The sequence below is a fragment of the Musa acuminata genome, chromosome BXJ2-4 (genome assembly GCF_036884655.1).
Source record: "Musa acuminata AAA Group cultivar baxijiao chromosome BXJ2-4, Cavendish_Baxijiao_AAA, whole genome shotgun sequence".
NCBI classification, from domain to species: Eukaryota; Viridiplantae; Streptophyta; class Magnoliopsida; order Zingiberales; family Musaceae; genus Musa; species Musa acuminata.
The window spans coordinates 35,124,486-35,140,602 of record NC_088341.1 but is presented as its reverse complement, the minus strand read 5'-3'; the positions used below and the strand labels follow the sequence as shown (position 1 = coordinate 35,140,602).

General features: G+C 39.3%; 1 protein-coding gene and 2 long non-coding RNA genes across 3 annotated transcripts; 1 reads left to right on the top strand and 2 right to left on the bottom strand.

Annotated features, from left to right (window-relative positions):
- Nucleotides 1-1,002: 1,002 nt before the first annotated feature.
- Nucleotides 1,003-8,457, bottom strand: LOC135610514 (uncharacterized). The gene is made up of 2 exons (XR_010486153.1): nucleotides 8,099-8,457; nucleotides 1,003-6,739 (listed from the first exon to the last, which is right to left on the bottom strand). It is a non-coding gene; the product is annotated as an uncharacterized LOC135610514 (long non-coding RNA).
- Nucleotides 8,458-9,783: 1,326 nt separating this feature from the next.
- On the top strand, nucleotides 9,784-10,607 carry LOC135609162 (uncharacterized). Its single transcript, XR_010485691.1, has 3 exons — nucleotides 9,784-9,928; nucleotides 10,009-10,058; nucleotides 10,142-10,607. It is a non-coding gene; the product is annotated as an uncharacterized LOC135609162 (long non-coding RNA).
- Nucleotides 10,608-13,346: 2,739 nt separating this feature from the next.
- Nucleotides 13,347-14,609, bottom strand: LOC103981642 (protein RGF1 INDUCIBLE TRANSCRIPTION FACTOR 1). The gene is made up of 4 exons (XM_009398390.3): nucleotides 14,421-14,609; nucleotides 14,079-14,324; nucleotides 13,854-13,994; nucleotides 13,347-13,770 (listed from the first exon to the last, which is right to left on the bottom strand). Exons 1-4 carry the CDS (start codon nucleotides 14,559-14,561, stop codon nucleotides 13,444-13,446), a joined length of 855 nt encoding a protein of 284 aa, XP_009396665.3. The 5' UTR covers nucleotides 14,562-14,609; the 3' UTR covers nucleotides 13,347-13,443.
- Between the last annotated feature and the right edge of the window lie 1,508 nt (nucleotides 14,610-16,117).

Genomic DNA, 16,117 nt, shown 5'->3' with positions numbered 1-16,117 from the left:
AATGATAGTCCGAACTCAATGAAGGAGTTGAAAATCCAATCAATCATCCACGTTAGGTATCATTTTCGAAATGGAAAAATCTCCGGGACCTCTCAAATAAGCTATTGAACGGTGGATTGTTCCAAAGCTAATCTTGGCTAGTGTGTATCTTGTTACTTTCGAGGGACTTGGCAAGTCCAGGCAAAAGATCATCAATGCATGTAAAAATTTGAAGAATCAAAGTTGACAAGAACCCTACAATAGTCAGATTAGCGAAAAATCAAAAGGAAAATACCTCTAAAGTCATAAGGTGTGCAAAAAACTAACTGATCAATAAAAGCAAGTTATTCTAATAACCTTGGTCACATTAAACTCGACTACTCAAGAAAAACTTGGTCACATTAAATTGAAGCAGTATATTTGATGTAAATCCTTCTCCAATCAACCAAATAAAATTGGTTCCTAAATGAACACAGCCATAGGTTCCTACAAGTTCCTTGAGTTTTGATCAACAAAAGAACAATATCATGGTAAGAGAGATAGAAACCTGATCAAGTATCCAGACCCCAGGAGTAGCAAAAGATTCTAGTAGATCAGAGCCACATAAAAGCATTACCTTGAAAGATTCTACAACCAAAACAGAAAGTATTGAATCCAAAGAAAAATATATGCTTAAAGCACAAATATTCACAAATGCCACAATGCACATAAGCATTTGTTAGATCGGAAACTATTGGCATAACTTAAGAGAAGCGAAGATGCACAATGCTCACCCAAGCGAAGCGAGATGCTCCCAAATATTATAATTTAAAAATTATATATCATGATAAATAATAATAAACTAAAACTAAAATAATGCATCAAACTTGCATTCATTTAAAGTACTAAACTACATTTTCTACATCCAATAACAAAAATGACAAAATAAAACAACTTTAACATCAAACTAAAACTAAAATAACACATCAAACTTGCAATAATTTAAAGTACCATAACTATATTGTCCATATTCAATAACAAAAATGACAAAATAAAACAAGATTAACATCAAACTAAAACTAATGTAACACAACTAAAGTAACACATCAAACTTGCAGTCATTTAAAGTACCAAACTACATTATTCATATCCAATAGCAAAACTGACAAAATAAAACAAGATTAACATCAAAAGATCATTAAAATCCAAATCATCTTCAATCTTGTTACCATCTTCCTCTGTAGGTGATTTATATTCTGCTTCTTCCTCCTCTTCCACAATTGCAATCGATGAGCTTGAGGCTTTTGCATTCATCTTTGTTCTCAGGAGTTGTCTTGTGTAACTCTTTATTTTTCCAACTCTTGAAGCCCTTACTATATCTCCCTATGTCAAATTATCATATAAAAAACAAGACCATCTTCAGCATTTTCCAAATTTGTACTCAATTCCCTCACCAACCATTCATTTGAATCATCTATATCATCTGATGATATCAGATCAATCTTATCTCATGAATTATAATGAGCTTTTAATGTTTGATTATACTTGATGTACACAAGGTCATGTAATCATCGACGTACCAATCGATTTCTTTTCTTTGTATAAATCTGTCATATATAAAATACAAATTAAGAATTCATTTAGTTATATCAATATATAAAAAAAATAAATAATTAATTAAAATTAAAATATTCTTAGATACTTACATTCTCGAAAACGCTCCAATTTCGCTCACAACCTGTAGCACTATAAGTCAAACTCAAAATTTTAATGACTAATCGCCGTAAGTTTGGTATAATATTTCCAAATAAACCTTACCACTCAGGTGCAAATTTAAGTTCAACTGTTAATAATAAATATTTTTAAAACTTACATAATGTTAATTATATAAAATTACAAACACCTAAAGACTTAGTCGCCCCTGATCATATTGCCATAGGAATTCCAAACATACCCTCAGCATTCTTATATAATGATATCTCATTTGTGATCTTGTCTTGAACTTCAATGTTGGAACTAATCTTGCAATACACTAATATAACCTAGTTGCAATTTCTAAATCAAACTCAATTGAAGGGTTCTTATAAAAGAATTATAGGTTTAAAAGATGTCCTACCGAATGTAGTGGATGATAAAGTTGACATTCTTATCTTTTATCAATGATTGCAAAGACATCCTTATATTTTTCTTTATTTCCACCAAAAGATTTTAAATTGTTAGGATCCTTTAAATAACTATACTTTCATGCAGGATCCTTTTTTGAGTTTGTCAATCCAAAAACTAAAAAGTAATACTAATTACTACGGCAATAGCAATAATAATCCGTATTATCCTTATTCACTACAGCAAAGAAGGCAGCTGCTGTTGCTGTATCTTATGCATGCACAGTACCTCTACCTCCTAATGATTTCATACAAAAAAATGCACAGACCCAATGAATTCATGCAAATTAATGCAGCAGTAAACTAATGCGACAGGGAAGAGGGGAAGAGGGAAGAGGGGGGAGATGGGGGGCTGCTGCGAATTATTGCAGCAGTGAACATGAACTCCTAGCAGCAGTGAACTGGGAAGAGGGAAAGAGGGAAAAAGAGGGAAGAGGGGGGAAGATGGGGTGCTGCGGTGAACGTAAGAGGGCTGCGGAGGGCCGTGGTGAAAGTACGAGGGTTGTGGTGGAGGTAGGAGGGTTGCGGTTAAAATTAGTTTGCAGCTAGTAACCAAAGATCCACATGCAATAAACTGTGATGCATAGAGACCTAAAGCATGAATCCCTGATTTTTGTACTACCAAATGCTTCCATCCCTTTGATTGTTTGTAACGAATATATTACTTCCGACAACACAAAAACACTAAGACATTTAAGTGATCAAAGACATCGCTAAGACATTTCAATGGCTAACTCATAGCCCATAAAAAGTTGCAATCACCATAGGCACAGTGAGACTCCAAAAATTAATAGATAATAGGATAATGTACATCTTCAGTGAAGATTTCCTATAGAAGGTAATCATATAGAGAATTCTCAATGTGATTGATGCACGGGACATTCCAACTGCTAACGGCATGCCACAATAGGTCAGTGAAAGTTGCTAAACCAGATGGGTTGCAAAAGATCGAAGAATATAGTTGAAGTGTGTAAGAGAGCATGGGATGTAATACACTTACAGTCCCCAAACCTTTCCGGGCATCTTGAAAAATTGAGGGTTTTGTTAAATAATATGCAACCCTTATTTTCACCTTACATTGGAAGATATGATTAAACATCCTCATAACACTTGAATGCCAATGTAAAAGCTTGGGTCATTAAGAACTCAAATAATTGTTTTGCAAATTTGAATATGAACCCTCTTCATTGTATATGATGTACAACAATTTTGTACTTTGTTTCTAAAAATGACAGTTCTATATAAAATTGCAGTGTTTCACTGATGTTCCTGCATATCTTTTGACTATAAGAGGAAAATCTCTACATGATTATACAGCATTGCAATCTAAATATCATGGCAACTTCATACATTTTCACTTGCACTTCATTTATTCCTATAAAGTGGTGTAGAATCCTCATGCTCTCTTCCATTTAAGTATAAAAATAATCCAGAAACTCGTATAGATTTGCAAAAATAGGTGTCATCTACGAGTTAAAAAGCCAGATCATTTAGGCATGATGCTGAATCATGAACAAAAACCAAAAAAAAAAAGAATGTCGCTGATCGGTTTTACCTTGTTGCTTTAGTTCCTGATGCAATTGTGGCTTCTCTGAGTTACAGGTAGCTCCAAATTCCATCACACATGTTGAATATGAACTTGCAAAAATAGGGCATTCCTGAGATGGCTGACCAAGCCTCAATTCGATGTTTGAAGCACCATACCTATCAGCTAGAGATGCTTCAGATGGGAAGTCATTACAGCTGACATCACCAAAGTGGCTTACAGAATTGTTGGCCCAGAAACATGGCAAGGCAACAGATTGATCTGCACACATTCCGGTGTGATTGACACCATCAATGTCCAAATGATGATCGACAATTTCTTTTCCCCTTCATAGATCTGAATGAGTTTTCTGAGGACTAACACAAATAGGACTTTGCTTCACTGCCTGCATGGGCTGGTTTTTTGATAGAGCAGGCATGATAACTTGCACAGAACTCAGAGGATTCTCTTGTAAAAAGATTACATACATCCAAATTGTGCCTCTGCAATCCGTTGTCCTGCTCCTTATTTATTGATTTCTACCGCACAGCGTGTCCTACCTTTGTGTATGGATGGCGCGGTACAAATTTGTCCATATGTTCTGCACAGCTCCAAGATCCATCAAATGCCTTGATGTTACTGGTTGCCCAATATTATTCAACAAGGTCTCTTCCATGGAAGTTTCATTTTCCCATAATGTATCCTAATTTTTGGCCTAATTCTTCTTCTAATGATCGATTCAACCTTTGATCAAAAGGATAGGCCTTGGTTCTATTTCATCTCTTCAACAAGTTTAGCAATAAGCATAACGGCCCTATTGTTCCGATGGAGAAAAGAACCTATAATTAGCTTTTCGGAAAATTTCCAAACGAACAATTTCAACAAAATTTTTCAATTTCTTATTTTACTTTGTTCAACTCTATGTATTCCTCTATTCGTAGAGTATATTGAATGTACAGAAATGTATTTTTATTGACCAATCAGAATTACCTTCCAGGACCTATAATTGTCTCAAAAGGTCCAATATACACACATTGTTGGACCTTTTGAATAAGAGTCAAGAAGATCTTATGAGAATTGAATATTTTCGCATAGAAGATGTAAAAGAGATATCAGACACTCTACAAAAGAATTTCATAATTGATTTATCTAAGAATAAATTTTCATTTTAAATCCATTATAATTATTTCATCTTCATTTTCTAATAAAAATAGAAAGAAAAATTTATAAAGAAAAAGAAGAAAATTTATTTTTAATCTTTTTGGCACAATCTGTATTTTCGTGGAATGATCATAATCAAATTAATTTGGAGAATTACCAGCTTTGGAACCAAGACATCTTTTGTCAAAGAACCACCAGACCACTCTCATACACTATCTTCTGGTACCATAATCTAACTCACAGGGCAACAAAGATCTGCTTCAAAATTCTAACAAGTGTGTGCAATGAGAAACCAAGACTGCAAGTACCAAAATATGGTACCTTTATATTGTAACTATCCTGCACAACTCTTAGGAAAATTTCCAAACTGTATAATTTCAAGTTGCTTAGAGGCTTGTCCTCAATTAGTTTACATGCCAATGTTCACTTGCTATGTGCTTGCATGTTGCAAATTTACTTCCTTGATTTGATATAAGACAAGTTGCTAGTTTTATTATCATACATATACTCTAGCTTGATGCCTCGTTTTGGGGGGATGCAGTTGCTTAATCTGAAGCATCATGGTGGCAGTATAAATAACATTCATTTGTCGTCCACTGCTTATTAAATTTGTCAAAATAAAACATCTATCAATCATAAAGAAACTTCTGAATCAGACATGTTATCTAAACATCTATCAAGCAAAATCGAAGAATAGCTCTAACTCCATGTTATAGCCATGGAATGACAATCTGAATCATAAGATCACAAAATTTTATCCATTTTTTATTTCCTACACCATCCAGTCTGATAAGAGGAAGCCAACATGACCAGAAATGCTGTCTAAAGTGACTTGAATCAGCCATATTTTCTCGCAATTCTATTACCAGAGTGTATATGAACAAACAGATTAGGCTACTATAATAAGGGCATACATTCATACTTAGTGATGGCCAGCTACTAGAAGTTCAGATCTAGCAAGAACTTGGCAGATGTGTGTAAGAGGATACAGTAACACAATTTCCATGTGTTTGTGAAGGGTGATGCTTATATCCTTGAGCAATCAGAGGCATAAATATAAATATGATTCAGTAGAGCCAACAATTTAGTTTAAAGCAGAGCAAGCGAACAACTGTAGAGTTGGCCAACATGAACAAAGCAGTGTTCAGATACCTCACATAGATTACAGACGCTCATTTAACATGCTGCAGAGTACTCTAACGTAAGAAATGGGTAATCCATCTATTCGTTCAGGAGAAATAATGTTGCAAAACTGCCACATATAATGCACAGGCTTTGCTTTATCAAGAGAAACTGATTGTAAGTCTAAAACTAATTTGGTTCTAAACCTGACTCCAAGAACATTTGTTGAAACTGTTGCCTCAGATTATGCAGTACTTGCATGGAAGAAAATGCAAGCATAAATCAGAAATAGAAAGAATGGAAGTTAGGACATCTATTATGCAGTAAAACATAATGATAGAATTCTAGTTAGAAGCAAATTGCAGAATATGTTTATGTAAAAATGTAAAATGAATGAAAGATTCACCCAAAATTCCAAAAAAGAAAATTTTGAAAACAACAACTAATTCTCCAATTACAAGTTAAAAATACCTGGCCTGTCTTTGATTTTTTCTTTAATAAAATATTTTCAAAGGACATGACAGTTACCCCTTAGCATTGCTTGCACCTATGTGATATACTCGTTCCAGTCTCCAGATAGTCTCACCAGGGTTAATTGACTGTGATCCTGATTGCTGTAGAAGAATCATGGGAAGAAGACAGTGCTTTCCATGTGAGAGATAAAAGAAACATGCAACACGATAACAATCACACGGTTCTGATGTTCTTTATAAGGCTACCTCGCAAACAATTTTCTCAGCAGACATGCAAGAACTATGACAAAAGCATATAGCTCTGAAAAGTCCTGCGTCGCCCATACATAATTCTCCAACTATCAGATGTCAAATGAGGTCATCAGAATGCACTCTCATAAATTAAATTCTTTTGAACAAATTGAGCCAGATAAAGCATCAGTGAGAGATGTACTATATATAAACCACATTGTCAAAAGAGATGACTGATGTTAATAAAGAAAAAAATAATATATGCAAGTCAGCCGTTTTTTGAGTATACAGCACAAGTAGTGTACTTACCATTTTTTCTGCAGAAGACAAAGGGATGTCCTCTAAGAAAGAGGGAATTGTTATGGGAAACAGGAGACTCGTCTTCAAATGAAATAATTCGTGAGGCTTGAACATCGAAAGTTAAATGCATATTGGCACTAGCTGACCTAATTGAAGTAGCTCATCCATTCTTTATAGAAGTCAGTACAAATCCTTTATTAGACACCTAGATGATTGTTCGCAAGCTAGTTCAACAGAGTCCATATCATGGTAAGAATGTACATATCATTGTCTTCAAATGATTTGCTGTTACAATTCACTCCTCACAATGTCAATCTGCATATCATGTCATTATTTTTTATTCCTCCCTAGAGTATCAGTCCATATCCCTTTGCTGTTAATCATTTGCAAACACAATGTGGAAAAAATCTGAACTCTTTCCGTATAAAAGTTAACAACTGTACTAACTGCTGATAAGCTTAGCCCTGGTTCTGCATTTTATACAAGAGATAATCAAAGGACTGACAAATGTATGATTCACATTTCTTAGGCACCCCTCTCATGGTCATAGGTTATGCATTTGCCCAACAAATAATGTGGACCCTATTGCCGCAGCATACCTCCAATGTTTCCTGTCATTTCATCACATGGCTGAGAGCACATGTTTGTGCATGTTACAGAGGTACTTAGTTCCTACAATTACAAAAGGGTTCCATTAGCCCAATCTAAGGATCTTGGCATTATACGGTTAAGGTTAGTCTTCGCCAAGCATTTTCATCAAAAAAATTGGCAAAGGTCTCACCAAACAGCAATTTATAATCTTGATATGTGGTGCGATGGTTAAGAACCATGCATTTTAAGGACACGATGCTCGATAATGTTGGTCTATTTCTAGTGAATTCCTCTGCCGGCTGCTTCCAGTGAGTTCCCAGATAATACTCCATTGTTGAAAGAGATGTAGCTCGGGCGTCAATGTCGTTCGCATGGGATCCCACCGAACGAGGACCAAATGGCCAAAAACAAGGCAAGCATTATGCGAAACCCCGCTAAAACCCTATCCCTAAAACCCGAGAATCAACCCCTCATAACCCGAAAGAACGAAAAGAGATCAGTTCTTGATGCTCCCAACGCACCCAACGGACGCACCAAAAAGATCAAGAAACCTCAAACAGAAGAAAACGCGATACCTGACCCTCCGATGCGGGCGCAGGGGCCTGCGATGGTTGCGACGGCGGCGGCGCTGCCCACGCATTTGGCGAGCCACGAATCGTCCAACGCCGCTCACCGCTCTCATCTCTCCTTCTACTCCGCCGTTACGTCAGTCCCACCACCGGGGAGCCAAAGAACAAAAGAGAAGAAGAAGAAGAAACAAGAAGGAGACCACGACAAGGAGGGATCGATCGGGGAAACAAACAGCAAAGAAAGTAAAAAAGAAGAATATAGAAAAGCTTTTCTTTCTCTTTTATCGATCTCGACCACCGTGCTCTGCTCCCATCTGACCCTTGTTTTCTCTCGGTTCTCCCCCTGGCGATTCGACGGGGAAGAAGATGAGCTATCGTGGGTCCCATATTAGACTCGATGAACACGTAGGTAGACTTAACGGGTGCGACACGATTGTAACTTCCACACGGGATCCATCCGCGGCGTTATGAGCCGTCCGATGCGGTTTTGCCTCTGTTTTTAGGGCCTTGAGATTCCCGTTTGGATAAGACGAAGGAACGAGATCGGAGATGACAGGTTATGCGACCAACAACGATCCGATTCGAAATTTGAGATGGATCTACATTGCATATCCACTCGCACTATCGGGTCGAATCTAAATCCAAGATCCACTTCCGATGACAGGGATGAAACTGACTTGAATTCCTAAGAACGAGAGAGATGGATTTGGATGTCAGATGATCCTAACCCGAACCCGAAAGCACGCCGTCCCTCGGTGTCTGGGGAGCAGCCATGGGGGTGCAGTGACAGGTTATGTTGCCTGCGACGGGATCATACAAAGAAGAGTGTCGGACATTAGTTTTCTTCCGAGTACAAATTTGACGGGCGGTGGCTGACAAATCAATCACCTTTTGATGGATTGTGATGAGCGAAGACCATCATCCGTTCAGGAATCTCCCTGTCCAAAAAGGCAAAAACAAGAAAAAAATGATAGATTTTTATTTTTCTTTTTGATTTCTTGTCAACTTTTGCAGTAATGTTGAATCTCCACTTGTTAGTGGAGATCTATCGGTTTGATTAATCACATTAAATTGGCTGTGGATGATACGCAAAGCATTTCTCCGCCATTAGAAGAACATTCTCTCTCTCTCTATCTCTCTCTCTCTCTCTCTCTCTCAGAGAGAGAGAGACACACACACACATCAAGGAACGGAACAAGTAGTGTTTTTGTTAAGAGATTAATGTCTGCCATGGCGAAGGTTGGCTTCCACTTAATCTGCCTGCTTGCCCAGCAAACCGGGGACAAGCTGCGGGAAAAGAACAGGAATGCTGGATTGAGTCGCCACCTTTTTGTCACCATGAGCTTGAGAGCCCCACCGAGTTCCTTCTCGTGCCGCTCCTCCTGCTCCCCATCCGCATGCTTCCCCAGGTGAGCTTTCCATGTCCATGGCATCATGGAGCCAATGATTTAGTGCTGATTGATTCAACTCCAGGATTTGTTTCTTTGGGAGTACTTCAAGGCCTGCAACATCAACCACACCCACAGTTTGTGGAGACAGCAGCCCTCGAGAGAGAGTCATGAGAAGGCCAAAAATAATAATAATAATAATATTGATCAGGGAAGGAAGGCTGTCTTTTTGTAGACCATCGATGTATATAACTAAAAGGACACCACCATCCCTCCTCCTCACAGCTCCTATCAATGCCTCCACAGAGTTCCAACATCACTTCTTCAAGTCTCTTCTGTCTTCCCTCTTGTTTCTGAAGCTAGCTCTTAGATAGACTTCTCAGGATGAGGTCTTCTTCCACAGTGGCCTTCGTCCTCTTGCTACTACTGCTGCTATCCACAGCTCACGGTAAAGCTAACGCTGAGTTTGAGTTTCATCTGAGGTGAAGGTGTTCTTATCCACCAGAACTAACCATCTTCTTTACTTAGGGATCCACTCGGAGAGGCAAAACCACAGAGGCTCGAACCACAAACTCCCTGTAAGTGTAGTGCTATCACTCTATGATGACTCCTTGCTACTGTTATTCCATGTTCTAAAGGTTTTACTTGTGTTTGATTATAGGAAAAGAAGGTTTCCATGACAAGAAGAGGAACCGGTGCTGCACTGATTCCGTGCAGAGAAAATGGGCATTGCTCTGATACAGATAATGCAGGTGGAGCCGATCAAAGGATACCTAGAATTCATGAAGATTACTATGGGCCTGGAGATCACAAGTCTAAGCATCATTAGATTTTTCCTCCACGTTTTCCCCTTTTTTTTTTCTTTTCCTTTTTCTTTTTTTGGAGGGGTAGCTGCTGAGGACTAACTACAAAAGAGATTTTTTGTATTACTTTTGACACATTTTAAGTTAAATCTAGATCTGCTCAACTTCTCTCAGATGAAAGCTTCTATTTTTTTTTCTCTCTCTTGTCTTGTAAAGATCCATGATAAGCCAAACAGCAGATGAAAATTTCTTGGAGATATTCTCACATACATAATCAACATAATAATATGCAGCTTTGATCACAAAACAACAGCTAGAAACCTTCTCTTCCTCGATGATGCCTGTCACAGAAGGCACAAGACAAGCTTTAACCGAGTGGGACATGGAGATCAAGTAGACATAGATGGAACTGTGGAAAGTCTCCGGCAAAAGAGCAACATTAGTCAAAGATAATTACTCAGAGAAAGCAGGACTGAGACTCTCTCTCCATCGACTGCACACATTACACATGCACAGCATGAACAAGTTTAAGACAGGGTTGCAGGAAATGCTCCAGGTTTCTAGCTTCGCACAATGCAGCTTGACTTCGGAAGAAGTGTACCTTGAAGTGGAGTAGGTGTACTGTGGCCTTGAATCTATTGAGAGGTGGGCATCACCATGCATGGACTATTTTTTTATCTCTTTCACCATGCATGGACTGTAAAACAGGAAGAGCAGACCATTTGCTGTGCCTTTGACTACTTTTATGTGATAGGATGGATGTTAGTTCAAACTCAATTGATTAACAAAGTGATCTTAGAGATGGATGTTGGGAGGCTTCTTGGCAAACTGTCTAAATGAGATGAATACCGGTCAAGCTATGATCATGACAAAGCAAAAATAATAGGAATTATACTACATGTGTACACAGACAGTTGATTTGTTCATAAATAATGTCATCATTAGATTTTTTATATTATAAAATAAAAAGAAACAGAGGCATGAATTCTCCATTTCATGTTGCATGATCACCAAAAATTCTGCATGACCCAAGGAATTACTTGTGAATGGAGATTATTGTCTAGAGATTTATAAGGTCATTCTTCTTATTGTCAGTGTTTTCCTTCCTGTTAGAGGACAATGGGGGCTTCACAATATCTATCTGAAAGGTGTTCTTGTACTGTGCTTCAAATCCAAGGAAACAGGTGATTGCAGCATCAGCACTCGCAATGTGCAGACCTATTTCCTAGACTTTTCATTTTTCATATTCATATTTTTTTTATTATATCCATTGATTAGGATATTTCTTTTCCTTCCTTTTTTTTTTTTCATATAACACATGCATATCTTTAACATATTATATGTTCCACAAATGTTATAAATAGAATTATAATTTCAGATTGAATTATGCATACTTAGAATTATTAGGAATGTACTAAATATACTCTACAAAATGTACTGAAAAAGATTCCTGCAATGCCATCCACAAGACTTAATAGAATGCTCAGTATTACTTTTTCTTCAAGTGATTTGAAATGGGAAATAGCTTTTCAGATCACTTTCTGGCTCTTGGCTAATGTTGGTCCATTTAAAGAGGCATTTGTGATCTTGTTCTTGATCTTAAAAAAATCTACCATTGAGAAATAAGACTTGAAAATGATGCAATGTCATAGAGAACATCAACAATATGAGTAGTAGATCAACTAACATCCAAGTGTTCCTGACCTCAATCCAGACCACCCACAAAAAGATGTCCAACTATCAACACAGAAAAAAAAGAAAGAATATAATCAAACAACCAACAACAAGAAGTTTGCTCCATCATCTGCAAGGAACCACCTGAGTTTGGTGGAAGATATCTATCATGTCATAAAAAATTGCAATTACAATTATTGCTAATGAAACAGGTTATATATCCTTAAAAACTTTATACAGCTTCTGAAAAAGGAAAATGCCTACAAAGATTTATTATGGATGTAGTTTTATGAGTGATAAGATCATGAACAAGAAACAAGTTGCTGCTTCACAAATTCAAAAACAAGTTGCTCCCAAGTGATAAGATTACATAGGTTGTTTGACCGAATATATCAGAGATGAGTCGGGCTGAGAGTCCTTCCTGCCTTCCATCTGTACATAATAAACTAAAAGAGATACTGATTTCATGAGCTCAGATGTCAGGACATGCTGTTCTCTCAACATTTAAGTGAAATGATGAACAACAATAGCTCACAAGAGTTACTGTTATTGGCTGATTTCAGTCAAAGTCAAAGTGGGCCTTCCCTTTACTGAAGCTGATACCTTTGTCTCTAATCTTCATCATGGAAGGGTGACAAACATCTCCAGGCTTTGATAACAGGAGTTAATGTATGAAGTACATAAAAACTGGGGAGATGATGCACACAAGTACTCCTCCCCAAGCTTTCCAGCTGTGTTGAATCATATGCTCACAAGGGTCAGGACAAGTCAGTCCAATTTTTTACTCACTGTAAGAGTTCTTCGAGGAGAAGAAATATGGTGTATGTCACCATGATCTCGAGATTACTGACCATGCCTTGGTTATTAGTGTCCATTAGCTTAAACTAATGAGACTGCTTAATGAGATTCCACATCTTTCCCCCTGTTAGTATATACAAAAGTAGACAGACAAAACGCAGCATTGTCTGTTTCATGCAGACTTGTTCTAATGGGTTCTCATGATGCATGAGCTGGTTTCTCCGAACACATGAGCTTCCTTTGGAGAAAGATCCGAGGAGAAGCAGAGGCTTCATGACATGATCTTTCCTTGGCTAATTTGATTATGCTTTCATGACATGATCTTGTTTTGAAGATGAATCGTCGAAGTGATTTAACATGATCAAGATGGCATAGCTATATATAATGTTCATTGACCTAATACTTCAAACAGTCAAAAGATGTTGCAACTGTTGTGACATAAATCCTCATGAAATTGAATGTGTTTTTCTGTGATTTTAGATCTTAACTTGAGATTTTTACTATGATAATATTTGGTGTCATGTTGATGAAGTAGAAGAATTGACTTCATATAGGTCACCGGATAATGTACATAGAGAGCTTGAAACTTCATGAGAGAAAAAAGAACTCAATTTCTTAGACAAACTGGGAAGAAGAAGAAGAAGAAGAAGAAGAAGAAGAAGAAAGGAACGAGCCAAATTGTTGGCTCTTAGCATAAAGGAGACCGGTGCGGGATGCTCTTCCTTCTGCTCATGTTTGCGGTCATGTACTCCTCATCGGTGACACTTGTTGCTGATCTTGCACAGATGTAGCGCCGCCCATTTCTGCTGGTGTGGATGATCTTGGCGCAGGGTAAGCTCAAATTCTCAGAATCCGAGGATGCCATGGGCTCGTCGCCTTCCACAATGGTTGAGTGCGTGGTCTCATTGGCCTCATCGTCGTCGTGAGGGATGTGGAAGTCTGGGCTCAGTTGCACAGTCTTACATGGTCTCAAGTATGGGGAGAGATCCTTCTTCTGCCTCAACACATACTCCACCTATCCACAAGCGCATGCTCGTGTTATTTGAATTCCACTCTTTGCTGAGACAATGAGCAAGGTTACGATGAACAGTGGATTACCTTACAGCCCAGAGAACAGTGAATGTAGGGTTCCTGGAGGCACCTATCACAGGAAGTGCAAACGTTTCCCGATCCCTTAAACTGCCGATTCTGAGGCCTCTTCTTCAGGAACACCACCTTGGAGCTGTTGATTGTATACGACTGCACAACCATTCATCGAGACGACGTGAATTCGAAGAAACATTTGTAGCGGCACTGTTCAGCGATTTCAATGCCACCACCTACCTGAACATTGGAGCAGTCGATGAGCTTCTCGAGGTCTTCTAGTCTCACAACATCATGGTAAACGTAGCGCCGGACCTGCACCAGCCTGTGTAAACGGTGCGACGATACACAATGCGGGCATATGCTGGTGCAGCAATCGAGGCAGCAAATGTTCTTCTCGTTCTTCTTCGCGTGCTCGTGATGAGAACAAGGCACGAAGAACTTTTCTGAATCGAGAGCCTGCAACCAAGCCGGCTTTCCGATCACCTGCCAACGTAGGAGAGCATTCAAACCAGACCAAGCACCGCAGCATTAACACAAGTCTCTCGGTCACATCCTAAGGCTACAACAAGATGAACTTACCATGGCTACAGCAAGAGGAGCTTGGAGAGACAGCCGCGGCAGCGGAGAGTACTTATGAAGGGTCACAGAAGAGGAAGAGGTATACATCTTTGCATCATGGACTGCTGCACTACATCTTGTCGAAGCAGTGGGGATTGGCATAGAGGAATAAACAAAGCCGGAAAGAGGTGAGGGGAACGTGGGCGCTGTTTTTTGTGCTCGCAATCCATCCTCCCTTCTCCCTTTTTGAGTCCAACCTCGCCTTGGCTTGAGAGCTCCACCATCTTAAACTAATGCCGGAGCGCAAACGCGCCCGAGGAGCTTTGATTCCTCCTCTGTAGCCTTATGTGAAGGGCGTCGCATGTCTTTGCTCCTGCCATACGAGCCTAACAGCTGACGACCACATCATCGCCTTGGTCTTCTACGAGTATATACAACCGTTCCACAGCTGTTAGGATTACATCGATACGAGAGGGAGATTAATGTCGAGTCCTCCATTGGAACTCGAAGTCATTTATACAAGGAGATGATGATCCAAGGATTTCCTTGGGCTCTCTCCGCGAGCAGATCCACTGCTGGACCGAGTGAGGTATTTAAATCCTACAGAAAAATTGTATCTTGAGGTCTTTCGGAGGATTCAAAAGCTTCAAAAAGAGCGTCAAAGGTAGCTAATGCAGACAGTGCAATATGGTGGGGAAGAGTGGCTTTCCACGGCAAGCATCTAAAGCCCCTTTCGAGGTATTCTCAGGGAGAGAAGTGGGATTTAATATGGGTGGTCAAAACATCAATGTTGAGTTTGCAGAACCGACACCGCAACATCATGATCTTGCACTTTCAGTACATCAATCTGACAGATGCATGTTGTGAACTCAGCCACCCAAGAGTTCGTAGGTTTCTTTCTACCTCCTCTTTCTATCTCCAACCCAAAGTATCTGCGGATCTACAAGTTGCAAGAGCTCGATCTCAGGATTGTAGCTCGAGCACATGCATGGGTGTAATAAATGGCAGATAGGAAAGCAAGTGGCTCTAACGAGGAAGGAAAAGGAAAGAGGAAGAAGAAGACGATGTCGATGGCTTTGTGATTCGGGACACCGCTTTGTCGGTCTTGACCAGCATCTCAGACTGACTCGTTTGCTTTTCTTATCCCCTAGCATGGCAGCTTTCATGGTGGAAAGCCCACAGAATCCCGAGCCCTACCATGTGCAGCTTGCATGCACCCGTGTGCATCGAGATCCTTCCTCTCGCAAGAACACAGACACACGCACTAGTCCGCATCTCTCACGTGACAGTGCTGATTTGGTGTTCGTGTGCGCATGATGAGCTCTCCATCGAAAGCTCCATCGACTGTGTCTTGTATCAATCAGGTCGAATCCATCCATTACTCCGACCTTGTTATCGAGTGGAAGCGGAACTCCTCTTTTCTTCCAGAAATCATTGGTCCAAGAACATCGTAACAAGCATGAGTCGATATCCAAGTGATCTTTGCTCCAGATTTTTGCTGACCATCAAATGGTTTCCAACGACACCTACAGTGACACTCTTCTGAGAGACCACCGTCGAATGGTCATCACCGTTTCTCTGTGTTCAGCCATTACTGGACTTTGGAGCATCCCGACTTCAGAAGCTATTTCTTCTCGTTGGCCCATTTGTTTTCTTAACCTGGGAGATGGGTTAGTAGATGCGGTAAGTGTCATGTCAGCCTAATCCAGCTTGGCCAT

Bases quoted from the DNA above. Each gene is read 5' to 3' on its own strand.
- LOC103981642 (XM_009398390.3), bottom strand. From the start codon at position 14,561: ATGCCAATCCCCACTGCTTCGACAAGATGTAGTGCAGCAGTCCATGAT. The intron at 14,325-14,420 runs GTAAGTTCATCT...CTACGTTGGCAG, and splicing joins CTCCTCTTGCTGTAGCCATG to GTGATCGGAAAGCCGGCTTG. The intron at 13,771-13,853 runs GTAATCCACTGT...GCTTGTGGATAG, and splicing joins ACTGTTCTCTGGGCTGTAAG to GTGGAGTATGTGTTGAGGCA.